This window comes from Ctenopharyngodon idella, chromosome 10 (assembly GCF_019924925.1).
Source record: "Ctenopharyngodon idella isolate HZGC_01 chromosome 10, HZGC01, whole genome shotgun sequence".
NCBI classification, from domain to species: domain Eukaryota; kingdom Metazoa; phylum Chordata; class Actinopteri; order Cypriniformes; family Xenocyprididae; genus Ctenopharyngodon; species Ctenopharyngodon idella.
Window position 1 is genome coordinate 26,006,776 of NC_067229.1, and position 15,883 is coordinate 26,022,658.

At 36.0% G+C, this 15,883-nt stretch overlaps 2 protein-coding genes across 9 annotated transcripts; one reads left to right on the plus strand and one right to left on the minus strand.

The window, feature by feature from the left end:
* Window positions 1-47: 47 nt before the first annotated feature.
* On the plus strand, window positions 48-6,432 carry hnrnpd (heterogeneous nuclear ribonucleoprotein D). Of its 8 annotated transcripts, XR_007932434.1 has the most exons (9): window positions 48-424; window positions 1,028-1,196; window positions 1,287-1,448; window positions 1,532-1,663; window positions 2,457-2,553; window positions 3,839-3,994; window positions 4,633-4,727; window positions 5,051-5,152; window positions 5,940-6,432. XR_007932434.1 is itself a non-coding variant. In XM_051911034.1 (8 exons), exons 1-7 carry the CDS (start codon window positions 252-254, stop codon window positions 4,698-4,700), a joined length of 957 nt encoding a protein of 318 aa, XP_051766994.1. In that variant the 5' UTR covers window positions 48-251; the 3' UTR covers window positions 4,701-4,727; window positions 5,051-6,432. The 8 variants fall into 8 exon arrangements, 6 of the variants coding, with proteins under 6 accessions (XP_051766994.1, XP_051766993.1, XP_051766997.1 ...); XR_007932433.1 differs by having other exon boundaries at window positions 4,633-5,152; XM_051911034.1 differs by having other exon boundaries at window positions 5,051-6,432.
* On the minus strand, window positions 6,246-14,792 carry si:ch73-234b20.5 (uncharacterized protein LOC449923 homolog). Its single transcript, XM_051911048.1, has 3 exons — window positions 14,524-14,792; window positions 8,209-8,370; window positions 6,246-8,019 (listed from the first exon to the last, which is right to left on the minus strand). The coding sequence occupies exons 1-3, from the start codon at window positions 14,524-14,526 to the stop codon at window positions 7,876-7,878; spliced, it is 309 nt and encodes a 102-aa protein (XP_051767008.1). The 5' UTR covers window positions 14,527-14,792; the 3' UTR covers window positions 6,246-7,875.
* Window positions 14,793-15,883: the final 1,091 nt, after the last annotated feature.

Here is a 15,883-nt window from a genome sequence, read left to right on the forward strand (position 1 = left end):
AAAATGCAACCAATGTGCACAAGAGTGGTGTCGCGGTTTTGAAGTGACGTCATTACGTTCAACTTCCGTTCCTCCGCCATTTTGTGAATGGACGCCGTTGCTATCGACATCCAGAAAAGAGACTAAAATAAATGCGATTCTGAGACTATTCAACACGATTTACAGTCATTTCGGTTCCGTTATAACCTAAGACGTTTTCCTCAAGAAAACACGACGTAATAGCGCGCATTTTCGCCGAGAATTGAACAAAGATGTCGGAGGAGCAGAATCTAGGCGAAGACTCGATGATGATGATGATGAAGATGGAGGATGATGATGGAGAGGGTTTAGGTGAAGAGCAGATGCCGGGCGCTGATGATGAGGGCGGACAGGGAGAGGCGGAGGGCTCCAAGATAGATGCCAGTAAAAACGAGGAGGATGAAGGGTGAGTCTCGGCTCCTTTAATACCATGGAGACGGCAATAAATAAACTCGAATTTAGACATCATTTCCTTATTCTAATAGATTAGCTCAGTAATTTTTGTGAATCATTAGAGTCTAATCGACTTATTCTAACGGGTTTCGTTCAAACAAGTACAAATTTAAGCTAATTTTCTGTGAATCAATACCTTAATTTTTCTTTATAGGCCAAATTTTAAGGTGCAAACTGTGTACCTGACGTGAATATACATTTGTCGGAGTATAATTGTGAATATTCATTAGTCGTGTGCGCATATTCATGAGGATGCAGCTGTTTGTTAGTTTTCCAAACACATTTGCCTTTCAAATACAAGATTGTCAAATGTCAAAAGCGTCTTTTCAAACGAGAAACTCTCAGTAAATGGAATTGGTGCTATGTGTTTAGTGTGTTGTGTAGTTTTATCATGTTACATTGTATATTATTATTCATAAATATACATGATTACTTGGCAAAGTAAAACTTGAAACATAACGAAGTAGTAATTGTTTTTAACTGATATATGATTTCTGTAAATCACCTTAATATCTTCAGCCACTGTCTGTTCTCACGTCAGTTGCTTTGTTTTTAGGAAAATGTTCGTTGGAGGGTTAAGTTGGGACACAACTAAGAAAGACTTGAAGGACTACTTCACCAAATTTGGAGAGGTGGTCGACTGCACCTTGAAACTGGATCCTTTGACAGGCCGGTCCAGAGGATTTGGCTTTGTTCTGTTTAAAGAAGCTGAGAGTGTAGAAAAGGTATCATTGCAGATAGCATTTTTGTGTGTGTGTATTTATGTACTTTTTAGATTGATTAAATCATAGTTTGATATCTGATCCTTGCCAAAGGTGATCACGCAAAAGGAGCACAAACTGAATGGAAAAGTGATTGACCCTAAGAAAGCAAAGGCCATGAAGTCCAAAGAGCCTGTGAAGAAGATATTTGTGGGAGGTCTTTCCCCAGATACTCCAGAAGAGAAGATCCGAGAGTACTTTGATGCCTATGGAGAGGTATGGAAAAAGTGTACATTTGATGGATGTTCATAATAAATTTATATATTAGGATTTGCATTTCATATTTATATTTTCCCTAGGTGGACTCCATTGAGCTGCCAATGGAGAATAAAACAAATAAAAGACGAGGTTTTTGTTTCATAACATTTAAAGAGGAGGAACCAGTAAAGAAAATTATGGAGAAGAAGTACCACAACATTGGTTTAAGTAAGGTAAAGTCTTAACAATCCTAATGTGCATGATCTAGCCATTTGAAATTATGGTGTCTTAAATAATAAATGTTTTATAGCTTTATTATTTCAAAGCAAAATGTCATTCAAATGTGTTTCCCTATAGTTAATGTATTATAGAGCCCCACACATGATAGGAGGGAAAAACAGATATTGTGGCCATGAATTAAGAATTTGTTCTCACAACCCACAATTAATTTGTGGCCATGTTTTTTTTTTTTTTTTTTTTTCCCTCATTTTAATTAAAGGGGTCGTCATATGATGCTATTTTAAAAGTTCATTTTTTAAATTTTTTTATTGAGTGTACTAGAATAGGTTAACATGCTTTAATGTTCAAAAAACATTATTTTTCACATACTGTACATTATTGCAGCACCTCTGTTCCCAGTCTCTTTGAAACATGCTGATTTCTACAAAGCCCTGTCTTCTGAAAAGTCCTGAGTGCTCTGATTGGCCAGCTGACCCAGTGCGTTGTGATTGTTCAAACGCCTCAGGCGTGTGTCGGAAACGTAAAGTCCCTTACTTTAATCATGAGCTTCAGCTTCCAAGGCTTCTAAAGCAATTATAAACAGTTTATAATGTCGTCGGTTTTACCATATCAGTTATAGCTGGTGTTGTACTCTCTCAGGTTCAGGAAGCTGTTTTCCATAAAATACGCTGTACACAAGCTAACTTTTTTTTTTCTTTTGGATTTGGGGTGAAATGCTTTTGACAGACTTATTGTGAATGTAATGGCTTTCTGTTAGTTATGGAGAATCTGTGAATGTGTGTGCAGTGTGAGGTCAAGGTGGCCATGTCAAAGGAGCAGTACCAACAGCAGCAGCAGTGGGGCGGAAGAGGAGGATACTCCTCCAGGTCCAGAGGGAGAGGAGGTGCGGCATGATACTTACATTCTCTCTCAATATGTAGCAGTCTATGATGAACTCAAAAATAACCAAATAAGTAACATGCCACATAACCCCTTGTTAAAGTTCAGAATGTAGAAGTTGGTTGGAATGGAATCGGAAATTGAATTGGATGGATGTTAAATTGTTATGATAGGAAAAGGAATTTCCTGAATTTAAAGAAATTCAACATGCCTTGAGAAACAACAAAATATAATTAATTTGGACTAGTGATATGTTGGATCATTTTTTTTTCTCAAGTGATTACACTAAACTAAGTACAATGGAGTGCAACAGTCCTGTTCTGGAAGTAAAAACTCCATTCATTTTCTCCACAAGGAAATTGATTTTGAACAATAACTTGTAAACCTTTAAAGATGGATCTGTTGTGAGCCACGAGGTTGCTTTTGCTGAAGCCATCCACATTATTAGTTTTAAAATAATTCTGTGGAATTCGTGGTGGAAAAACTACATTACCCATGATGCTGTGCAGAAAATTCCACCAATCAGAGTCGAAACAAGCAAAACGCCCCAAACGATCTCGTTAGCTCCTCCCACTCTCACTCTCTCTCTCTCTATATATATTTTCCATCGTTTTTAATTTGATTATGCTGTTCGCAATGCTTCATGGCATTGTAGTTCTTTCTCTCAGTAAAGCCGTTAAGTACACAGTCTTGTACTTTTGTCTTTTGGTCCAATTTTCAAATACATTTTTGCCTCAAATTAAAGTTTGTAATGTTGTGATTCTCCTTGTAGCTGATTGGATTGGTTCATCTCTTATAATGCTTTAACAACGACTTTTTAAAAATCCTTATGGGAGAAATGATAGTTCCAGCGCTGATGAAAAAGTGGGCGAGCACTAATTCACTCTATAACAAGGTCAATTAACACAGATTTTGGTGTGCAGCATCACAGAATGTACACCTCTTTCAGATAAGCCTATAAAAATAACATCAAATCTTTTTATAACATGAAGTGTTCTTTCAGTATGATCCATTAATAATTCATTAAATACGAATAATGAAGAAGAGAAAAGAGAAATGTGGCAACATTATCAGTATTTCTGGAAATCAGTTTGTTACCATTTTGACCAAATTTCTTTCTATTTTAATTTTATGTTCTTGTAAATCAAAATGTGAATTTTGTGTTCTGCATTATGTTTGATAGCCTAAATCCACATTCATTCTTTGTTGCCCCATCCATCCATATTATTATACAGTTGCAGTCGTCTGAGCCTTTATTAATTGTGACATACATTTGGTGTCTGCTACAGGTCCCAATCAGAATTGGAACCAGGGATACGGAAACTACTGGAATCAAGGTTATGGAAATTACGGGAACTATGGCTACAACAATCAAGGCTATGGTGGATACGGGGGCTATGATTACTCGGGTTACAACAACTACTACGGATATGGTGACTACAGCAGTATGTAATACTGTTTGTGAACGCACAGATGAAAAAACTAAGGATATATTGTATCGTGGATTGTCGGTACTCTACCCGGACTATGACAATTGTGCACTAAATTATCTGAGCAGAATGCACATGCTTGTATGATATATGCCTTACGCTTTGAGAGAAAACTCTAGAACATTGCTGCAGTTGCTTTTTGTCTTACAGGGAAGGCTTGCTTGCACAAAGCTATATTGTACATATGTATTATAATAACTATGGTGCTAAATATAGAAAGGGATGTCTTAGCTTCAAAACACATTTGTCAAAGTGCCTTTGAATCCATTGGATAGTAACTGAACATGTAAATCTGTAGGCCATGCAAAAAACGACCACTGGACAGTGGTCGTTTTTAGAAGAAAATAAACAGTTTTCAAACATTCACCCATTTACTCCACAAATTTTTGTCTCTCACCATATTTTCAGAATACAGTATTTTCAAAACAATTAACGTAAGTATCTCGCAAGTATCACAGAATTGGCTCTAAAACCAAAATGGCAATGTTTTCTATGATGTGCCTTTCTCAGAGATCTTCTGGAGCGACCGTACACCACCAACACGTTTAACCGTAGACATTTGCGTTGTTTCTGTTTTGTGCTCCCAACTCTAGATCAGCAGAGCGGCTACGGCAAATCCCTGAGGCGAGGCGGCCATCAAAACAGTTACAAGCCGTATTAACGTTTAAACTCCACCAGAAACGTGCAGGTATGTTGTTGCGTTGCTCACAGTGATGCATCTTTAGTTTTCTAAATCATCACGATTTGATCTTTTTGTAATGTACATTGCTTAATTTTTGTTTTTCTTTAAAGTTTCACAGCACCCTGAAGTGCTTTACAGTAGTGGTAACATAGAGACTTTTGGCAGTAATGTAACAGCTGGCTTTTGGCTGTTTCTTGCCATTTTGTAACTGTAAAAATTAACAGGTACAGTACTGCTAAATGGGTACCAGAAAATATGGAATTACAAGGAAAGAAAACCGAAGAATGTTGTCTCCTAACTCTGACATATACCTTGTTTGTACCTGCCAGCGGGGACTTCCTTGCAGGCCATGAGCTGACTTCCCGATTGTCTCAGGCCCGCTCAATGCGGACAGGGTACGAGAGGCGTACGCTCTCGAATGCTCCCATTTGGTATGGTCTTCCAACATCCTGTATACGAATTGTAAAAAAACAAACAAAAAAAGCAACAGCAACTACAGCAACAAAAAAAAAAACATAAAAAGGACACGTCAAGCTTTTATCTTCTCTTTTGTTTTTGCTTTCCTCTTAAAACTTCTTGGGATTGGTTTTATGTAATGATATATTATAATTTAATGCCATTTTTTACAGGCACCATCAAGTAATGGTAAAATATGACGAGAGCCGGAATAAAATTAACTGTTCACTTTTTGAAGGATACGGCTTTCTCTGGACTTTCCAGTGTTAATATGCACTTCTAATCTTACCTGTAATGCTTGCTTTTCTTTATTTGTAGCTCGTGTAGCTGTAATTTCCTGTAGTCCATGAGCTAAAAGCCGGTTTGTACTCGGACGCCGCTGCGCTGGAGAAGTGCTTTTTTATATTTGTATTGTGTGATTTTCTACTGACAGCGGTGGAAAAAGCTTCACCTGTAAACAGTGTTAATTTCATCTAACAAATTCTCTTTTTTTAACCTTTTGAAATCGTGGAAAAGTCATATTGTTCATGAGAACTTATGCTTGTAATGCTTTCCTTTTGTGTTTTAATTTCCATCAATTCAAGGTTTTGCATTAAATGTTATGAGCTCTATTGCACAAGTTGTTAATTTCACAACTATTATTCTATTTCAAAGTCACGTCTTGTCTCCTTATTGAAATTATTAAAGAATTGGGATTCCTTTACATTTTATGAGTTTGTGTCTTTCTGAAGCATAATTAATATTTTCTTCTTTGTTTTTCAGATGGAAGGGCGAATTGAAAGTTCCCCCTGAGAGGAGAAAACGAGAGGGCGAGACATGTTAAATATGGAGTCGATCAACACGTTACTACACTTTGGTCGCCAGATCAAATCTGAAATTGCTTTCATGGACACACACAAAAGTTTCAAGTGTTATTTCAATTGATAGTCATCCTGAATTTTTGTTTTTGTGTTTAATTTGTTCTAGAGCTTGTGAAGGTTTATAGTCGTATTTCCTGCTGTGTAGCTCTTATACATTTCTGTGTTGAATACAAAAAAACCATAAAGAGCCCAAATCATTTAGAAACTATTTGTATACAGTTATATTAATTTATTGCTTACAAGTGCGTACAGAGTGTAGGCCATTTAATATTCATTTCATATTGCAGTATTTTGCTACAGAGTCATGTAAACCATTGAAAAATACTATGAAATAAATTGTATGAACCTTAAGCCTGTTATTTCTTCAGAGATTAAAGTAATAGTTCACCCAAAAATGAAGATTGTCATCATTTACTTGCCTTCGTGTCATTTCAAACCCATGTGCCTTTGTTTTTTTTTTCCTTCAGTGGAACACAAAAGGTGAATCCTTGCTGCTGTTTTCAATGTAATAAAAGTGAAAGGGGCTGGAGTCCAGCTCTGAAATAACAAAGAAGCATCATAAAAGTAGTCCGTATGACTTGTGTGTTATTCCAAGACCTCTGAAGCGATATTAAAAAAAGACTAAAGGCACATGAGTAATGTAGACTATACTTTTATGGTGACCATTTTGTTGTTTAACAGCCCCCGTTCTCTTTTAGTATATTGAAAATGTAAATCTCTTTCATTATATTGTTTCCAGGAACCAAGTAATTTAACTTCTGCATCAAATATTTTTTTTTACTAATATATATATATATATATATATATTTACAATAGAAGTAAATGCCAATCAGTATTTCCTTTACAGAACACATTAGTTGTGTCCCAAATGACACATTATGTACTTATGCACTATGTACTCAACTGTATACTAAATGAGATTTATAGAGTTATTTTGTTGTCGTCTGATAGCCCCTCCCCCCTCCACAACATAATTAAAGCTGTGACACTTGAGTGTCCAACACTTCACACTTCATTTCTTCGATTAATTAAATGCATCATCTGGGTATTTAAAGTGCACTTATTCTTTTTGGAATTTTCAGTGTGAACAACATACTAATCAGGCTATTTATACTACAAAACGGCATAGAATAGTGCATAAGTATGCAAATTGGGATGCACCTAATATGCATATAGGTCATACATCCTTTTGACAAAGACACTGACTGATACATTGTAGGAGTTTGAATTTAAACTTCAAGATATCAAAAAAAACTCCAAACTAAACCCAGTCCAGAACATGTACTTTGTCTAGGTATAAAATCAGTGTCAGTACAAAGCGGTTTCACAGTAGTTAAAGCATGCAGAAACCTTCCAGGAATCATGTGAGTCATTATCATATAACATATTACAACATTTCAGTTATTCTGAAGACTTCAAGGTCTACTGGAGGTATGCAGTTTATTAAATCTTTTATTATTACTTTATTTAAATGTAATTGAGAAAGTTTTTGATGTCTTTGGGATGAACATGTCAAGCACAGTGGTTACTCTCAAAGTAAATAAGTCCTAAAACATTTCCAGTTACAATGGTTTATCCTGTATTTAGTCCCATGATATTATTAAAAAACAAGTATGTATAGAAGCCCTGACACATTCGTCCCAGATTTATATAGAATGTCATAGGAAATGTCATTATAACAAAAACAGCAATTTATCTATACATAAATCCATGCAGTTTCATAGTTACTTATCCAGGTTGTAGTAGTAAAAAAAAAAAAAAAACGTAATTAATGCCTGCGTCTGTAAGAATACAAATTATTGAAATGCATCATTTCTTTGCTATGAAACTGTTTGAATTTATGTGGGAATCACGTTCGTAGCTAACAAAATGATCAACACAATGATGGCAAGCACTACCACACCAATTATAATCATCATCTTGGTGTTTCTCCACCACATCTTTCTGGCAACACGTGTGGACGTCTTTTGAAATGAGTCAGCCTAGGCAAGGACAGATAATTACAGAAATAATTATAATTTACAAAAGAAAAATATTTTGTGACTGGTTTGATCAACTGGCATCATGTTTAATTCACTTATGTTCTTTTGAGGTCTTATAAAAGATCACCATTACCAAGAAATGTTATATATTGGTATAATTTTAGCCTTGATGGGTCTCAAAGGCTTTACCGTAGCTTGTAGATCATCTGTTTTGCCGATCAGGTCGTCTAACCTCTCTCCTCTCTCCAGAACTTTGTTGATGTTGTCTTTGAGAATCACTTTAACATCATTGACTTGATCCTGAACTTCACTGAGTTTGCTAGGCGCTGATGGTTCGGTGTTGTAGTCAGCCTACATTATTAAGAGAAAACATGAGAGTTAACTGCTGGGCCCAGCATAACAATACTCTCAAGTGTACGACAGGTTCAGAAATGAACCCAGGCTTGGGCCAAATCTGTCCCAGGTGTTCCACTCTTAGAAGAAAATATTCTATATAGAAGCTTAAAGGGTTCCATCAGGTGCTTCATATGTAGAGCCTTTCAGGGGTTCCCATGATTATATGGATTTTATTAATTGTGTTTTAATTTTACTAAATTTTATGAATTAAACAGCTTGTAAACATACTTTATCACTAGAAAAAATTGAAATAATCGGTTAAACATGAAAGTATTATGCAGTCATTTAAGACATTTCTCCTTTTCTCCGCAAATAATTTTTTGGTATTACAGTTTTTCTCAATCGCTTTGGCTCACTTCTCAAATGAGATTAATTTTCCCTCAAAACAATAAATTCAGATCTCTGAACAATTAGTTTCTTGTTCACATCAGATTTTAATTTCTTATTGATTTATTTTTCTTATTGAATTTTCAATTGCATTGTTAAATACTGAAGCCACATTTTCAAAACTCTTTATACAGTCTACATTACCAACATGAATCTTGGCCAAACAGTTAATCTCGCCTCCAAATCTCACTCAGACCAACAAAACACTTCATATATGTCTCAAAATAAGTTTGTTCCACCATAACACTGGCAACTATTCTCATTCAGAAAGCTACATTGTAATCCCATATGTGTAAGGCTATTGAAGTCACAGCTGAGCCTTTCTGTTTGGAGTTTGTATGTTCTCTCTGTGTTGGCATGGGTTTTCTTTGGGTGCTCCAATTTATCCCACAATCTAGAGACATACAGGACGGGTGAACTGGAGACTGTAGTGGTGTGAATATGAATATGAATGTGTGTGTGTGTCGTCTCTGTGATGGACTGGCTATCTGTCCAAGGTGTTTTCCTGCCTATGAAAGGCTCCACAGCCCAACATAGGACAGAAAATTTATAGTATAGATGGATGGATGTACAGTACTGGGCTCTAGTCTTTCCTCTCTCTGCCACTCTTCTTTCCCCACCGATGTGTCTTTCCTCATTCCATGTTTCCAAACAAAATCATTCAGAAGCCATTTTACTAAAAGATGACTGAAAAAATGACTACTGTAATAGAGACTAAAAATAGGACACCTGGGTAGACTTTCAGCTGAAATTGCAATTAGTTATATTTGGAATAAATATTATTTACAGTTTTTTATAATCGCTAGGACACATTTCTCAATACTTAGGTCACTTTTTCAAAACTCTTCACACAGTTGACCAACTTTCATCTTGGCACAGGAGTTAATTTCACATTCAAAATGCACTAAATCTACAAAAACACTTCATTAAAGGAACACTCCACTTTTTTTGAAAATAGGCTCATTTTCCAACTCCCCTAGAGTTAAACAGTTGAGTTTTACCGTTTTCGAATCCATTCAGCCGATCCCCGGGTCTGGCGGTACCACTTTTAGCATAGCTTAGCATAGTTCATTGAATCTGATTAGACCGTTAGCATCTCACTCAAAAATGACTAAAGAGTTTTTCCTATTTAAAACTTGACTCTTCTGTAGTTACATCGTGTACTAAGACCGACGGAAAATGAAAAGTTGCGATTTTCTAGGCCGATATGGCTAGGAACTATACTCTTATTCCGGCGTAATAATCAAGGAACTTTGCTACCGTACCATGGGTGCAGCAGGCGCAATGATATTACGCAGCGCCTGTGATGTGATGGTACGGCAACAAAGTTCCTTGATTATGCCGGAATAAGAGTATAGTTCCTAGCCATATCGGCCTAGAAAATCGCAACTTTTCATTTTCCGTCTGTCTTAGTACACGATGTAACTACAGAAGAGTCAAGTTTTAAATAGTAAAAATATCGAAACTCTTTGGTCATTTTTGTGCGAGATGCTAACGGTCTAATCAGATTCAATGAACTATGCTAAGCTATGCTAAAAGTGGTTCTGCCAGACACGGAGATCAGCTGAATGGATTCGAAAAAGGTAAAACTCAACTGTTTAACTCTAGGGGAGTTGGAAAATGAGCCTATTTTCAAAAAAAGTGGAGTGTTCCTTTTTATGTCTCAAATCAACTAATTCTCCCAGAACTCTAGCAAAGGTTTCACCTAACAAACACACTTTGTCAATCATAAAACACTGACCTAAAAAACACTAACATCAGGTAGCATTATACAATGTTTTCTTTTGTAAAATTTCTTAACAAAACAAGAATAACACTCTCTATTGTTTATAATTCACTGCAGTTTATGTTACATGATGTTTACATAACAGTAGAAAATTATTCCCAAGTTTTCCCCTTTGAATGGATGATAATGAAATTGAAAGACTTAGGCTTGTGTATGTTCAGTTTCATCTAACTGCTTTGATAGTATTTGATTTAGATTCAGAATATATTTCATTACAATATTACTGTAGAAATGTAGCATATTTTTGTCTTATTCAGTTTGTATTATGTTATTGTTTTGAACTTAAGTTTAACAGTTTTGAAAACAGTATGTAAGCATGTGCAAACTAGCCTGTAGGTACCCCAAGTTTTGCAGTTTGTTGTGTCGAAGTGAGAAAAGAATGAATGTAATTTGAAAGATGAAGTCATTGAATGCATTTTGTGCCAAAGCAATGATAAATGATCCACAGTTTAGCCCACATAGATTTCTGTTGTGCTCACTGTGTGAAGAGTTTTGAAAAAGTGACTCAAGTATTGAGAAATGAGTCCTAGCAATTGTAAAAAACTGTTATTTCATTGTAAATATTCTGCTAAGATTTTATATTTCAATAAAACCTTTTGTAATTGCTCAGTCAATTCTTCTTCTCTGAAGTGAATCGCATTTTTGAGGGCCTAAACATGCTCAAACTCATGAAACTGTGCACATGCGTCAGAAGTGGTGAAAATTTACGTCTGATATGGGTTTCAGAATTAGATGTGGCAAAATGCCTCAATAGCGCCACCTACAACAAAATTCAATGAAGCGCCCTTCGCGCTACGTTTCACGTACAGGTATGAAATTCGGTAGACACATGTAACAGCCCAATACATACAAAAAAGTCCCTGGGTGCAAAATCTGTAAACCCAACAGGAACTGAGGTATTTTAAGTTTTCTCTGCAAAATTTTTGCAGTTTTTGCCATTTCCAGACGTACTTTAATGAACTCCTCCTAGAGCTTTAATCAGATCAACATCATATTTGGTCAGTCTAATCTAAAGGCCTTTGCTACGTTAAATTGCGAAGATCTTGAGTTTTCAATGTGGCGGCCTGACAAAATTCGATGTTTCGCCATGAAACAGGAAGTTGTTGTAACTCGGGCATGCAGTGTCTGATCTGCTCCAAACTTCACATGTTTTATTAGAGTCCTGGCCCGAAGACATCTACATGCCAATATTCAGTTACAGTCGTAGCGCCACCTGAGGGCAACAAGAAATTAATTTCTTTAATTTAATTTTAAAGATTTAACCAGATCAACATCATATTTGGTCAGTCTAATCTTAAGGCCTTAGCATTGTTAACTTGCAAAGATCTAGAGTTTTCACTGAAGGGCGTGTCCGTGGCGGCCTGACAATGTCTGATGTTTCACCATGAAAGAGGAAGCTGTTGTAACTCAGGCATACAGTGTCCGATCTGCCCCAAACTTCACATGTGTGATAAGAGTCCTGTCCTAAAGACATCTAATGCCAGTATTCAGTTAGTCATAGCGTCACCTGATGGCGACAGGTGTATGGCATAAAGTACCAAACATACTAGAAACACGTTAAATCATGCAACCCTTGGCTAAGTGCTAATCACTAAAAGGAAGTTGAAAACAGGAAAACAGGAAAGTTGTTGTAACTCAGGTATACAATGTCCGATCTGCTCCAAACCTCACATGTTTGATAAAGGAAGTTGTTGTAAGTTGTTGTAAGGAAGTTGTTGTAACTCAGGCATACAATGTCCGATCTGCTCCAAACCTCACATGTTTGATAATAGTCCTAGTGAGAAGACAACTACATGGCAATATTCAGTTACAGTCAAAGCGCCACCTGCTGGCAGCAGGAACTGTGGTGCATCAAAATGACTTTGCCATATTTCTCCTTTATTTATCCGCTTAAATGATTATCGCCCACTGTTCAGTTTTCCTAAGGCCTCCGGGTGGCGGAGAGCCCGGGTGCGAGGGCCCTTTCATTGCTGCTTGCAGCTTTAATTACTGAAGAATTGCACGGAGTTTACCATCATTCCGATTTGAATGTGCTTTTATCAGTTTTGAAAGCAGTGTATTAACATTGGAAAAATGTGCTGAAAATATATTGTTTGGCAGATGTTGAAGTATGAATGACAAAAAAGTAAAAAAATAAATAAATAAAAAACACGAAATTTGTATAACAAATATTTCATGGTGAAAAAACATCTAAACATTTTGTCGAGTGTGGCTCACATGATGACAAAAACACTTTTTATTTTGGTGCCATTGGCCAACTTACGGACACACTAACTTTTGAAGCATGAATTAAATGTTTTGGGTGAGTTACTACGTTTTGCAGATATAGTGCAATAGAGTTCTGATGTTCCAGCAAACGGTTGTGACAATTGAGCTTACAGTTTAGAGAATGTTAAGAGATTGTTTTGAAAAATGTGCCAAAGCGATTGAGGAAAACTGTAAGGGTTCTAGTCAAGGACCCTAGGGATCTATTTTGCCAAGTAACATCTTTTGTTGATCCTGAAACGACATTCCTATCCAAAAACATTGTCCTAACCCTATAACTACACCTAACCCTAACCCTAACGTATCCCTAAAGTCAGAGGGAAATGATAAGTGAATAACACTGAAGCACCTAACCCTGGTTGTAAGCCTAAACTTGAGATAAACTGTAAACTTGTCCCTCAAATGTGATTGGTTGATTGGATTGTTGTTCCAGGATCAGTAAGGATGTTGGTCCAGGAACATGTTGTACTTGGTAAAATCAACTTGCACTTGCAGAATTATTGGTTCAAATAATTAATTTATCATGAAAAACATCACTTTAAAAAAAAAAAAAAAAATACAAAATTATTGTATAATTTAAAAATGTCAAATCTGAAAACATGGTCTGAAAACATTTGATCATAGAAACAGTGCCTGATAAATAATGATGATGAAATATTACATCCAGGGATAATGTCATCCAATTGGTTCATGTTCCATGCTAATTTGAGTAAGTGGATCTCGTTATCCTGAAAATTTCATGATCTAATCATAGAACATTGTTTCCAGAAAACTGTACATTGAGAGCAAAGCAACAGTGATTCTGAGCAGTTGCATCTATTGATAGTGAGAGCATTGTAATGAACAGACAAGTTATCTCAGATGCAATGTGTGAAATGTGAATTACATTTTGAAATAGTAATACAGTAATGTAATGCTGTGTTATTCTGAACAGGTGACTTTAGTTCAGTGAACAAGTGAACTTAGGTTCACGCAATTGGGAAAAATGCGCATTTTGATTGTCGGATGTGAGTTTTGTGTCTGGAGTTTTGAAAAATGGCAAGGTTTGGATATTAGTGAAAAAGTGATATATATATATATATAATATATTTTTAACCAGAAAAGCAAAGCAATTTGAATGTTGGTTTGACAAAGCCTTGTTTGAAAGTTCTGAAAGCAAGAGAGACATATGAGATAGGTAGATAGATAGATAGATAGATAGATAGATAGATATATAGACAGATAGATAGATAATGCTAGTAGTATAACGGTGCAAATTATTTAAAACAAAATGATTATTTTGATAAACATCAGTTAACATGGTACTGAAAGTAGTAATATTAATAGTAGTAATAGAAAGTAATATAATATTTTGAATTAGACAGAATATCATGATTGACTTTTCTGCTCCATCTAGGATTTCCTTCATGGTCGCCATTGACTTCCTTACTGACAACTGTATTCAGTCCAAAGATCGTCATATAATGATAATGTCGTCATATTCTGTCCACTATAAAACACTTAAATGTTCAATTTCATGGGTTAATCTTCTTTGAAGTCATACTTGTTTATATGTACTTAATATTCCTTGGAACACACACATCATCTCAACAGGTTGGTCAAACCCTTGAACAAATAACCATTTAAATAAACATTTAACTAACAAACAGCCGAGGCTTTAGTGTACTTACCATTCTGGTACTTTTGTGAAACTTCCTCAAATGTCAACTGTAACTGCCGAGGGTTTTCAAAAGTTCAGACTAAGATTGCAAGCATAGCTTAAAGGGTATGACTTCTAGAGGAAACTTCTCATTCCCGTGAGCTACAACATAAGTACAAAAGAACAGGATGAAACATTACAGAACTCATTTGCAAACAGAGCTTCCCCTCCCAGACAGATTGCACATTAACCAGCAGCCCAAGCACGACACTTCCTCCTGGCTCCTCCTCACACTGGCCCAGCCCACCATCTGCTGTGAGCCTCTGCTTATATACACTAGACTGCGCAAAGAGCAGCTCTTTTTGATCAGGTTTGTTTACAAAAGTAGTGCAGAGTTTGGTATGGCTGGTTTTGATAAGCATGTGTTTTGGAAAGTAGGTACCAGACCTGCTGTTTGTTATTTCTTTATAGATCTATCTGAAAATCTCCTCTTTTTAAAATTAATTATAAATTCAGAATTGCATCATTTCATGACTTTTCTGGAGAACATAATGAGCTGCATGAAAATATTGGTAACATTTTAGTATAGGGGACATGTATTCACTATTAACTACATCTTTTCCCTCAATAAACTCCTAATTTACTGCTTATTAATAGTAAGGTAGTTGTTAAGTTTAGGTATTGGGTAGGATTAAGAATGTAGAATATGGTCATGGAGAGTAAGGCATTAATATGTGCTTATTAATTACTAATAAACAGCCAATATTCTAGTAATATGCATGCTAATAAGCAACTAGTTAAAAGACCAAAATATCTTATGGTATACCTAGGTCATCATTTTGTTTCTTAACCCTCTGGTGCTCTTCAGTCACTTGTCACTGAAAAAAAAAATGTTATGTTCAAGTTTTATTTATTTATTTATTTATTTTACTTAATCTGAATAGTATGATACTTGGTGATTTTGTGGCACTTGCTATGTGAACACACACACACACACACACACACACACACACACATACACACACACACACACACACACACACACACACACACACACACACACACAGTCATTTAAAAACAACAGCTGTTGGCCAAAGTGCTGTGCAGAGTTTAAACAAATAGCATAATTTAGCAAAATATAGACACAAAACACAATCACAGCCATTTGTAGACTTGAAGCATCCTTTGGATGTAAAGGAACGTAACACTGAGTATCATCTGCATAACAGTGGTATGAGACATTATAATTCCTAATAATGGTATACAGAGGAAGCATGTTTAAAGAAAATGAAACAGGACCCAAAATTGAGCCCTGTGGAACCCCATACAAAAATAGTGCATGAGACAATGAATAGTGGCCAGTCCCTACAGAAAAGGTTCGATCCTTTAAA

Excerpts from the sequence above, each read along its gene's own strand:
- si:ch73-234b20.5 (XM_051911048.1), bottom strand. Across the intron at positions 8,020-8,208 it reads CAGATGATCTACAAGCTACG|GCTGACTCATTTCAAAAGAC; the intron begins GTAAAGCCTTTG and ends GTCCTTGCCTAG.
- hnrnpd (XM_051911032.1), top strand. The coding sequence starts at position 252 with ATGTCGGAGGAGCAGAATCTAGGCGAAGACTCGATGATGATGATGATG. Across the intron at positions 1,449-1,531 it reads ACTTTGATGCCTATGGAGAG|GTGGACTCCATTGAGCTGCC; the intron begins GTATGGAAAAAG and ends TATTTTCCCTAG. Across the intron at positions 3,995-4,632 it reads CGGATATGGTGACTACAGCA|ATCAGCAGAGCGGCTACGGC; the intron begins GTATGTAATACT and ends TCCCAACTCTAG.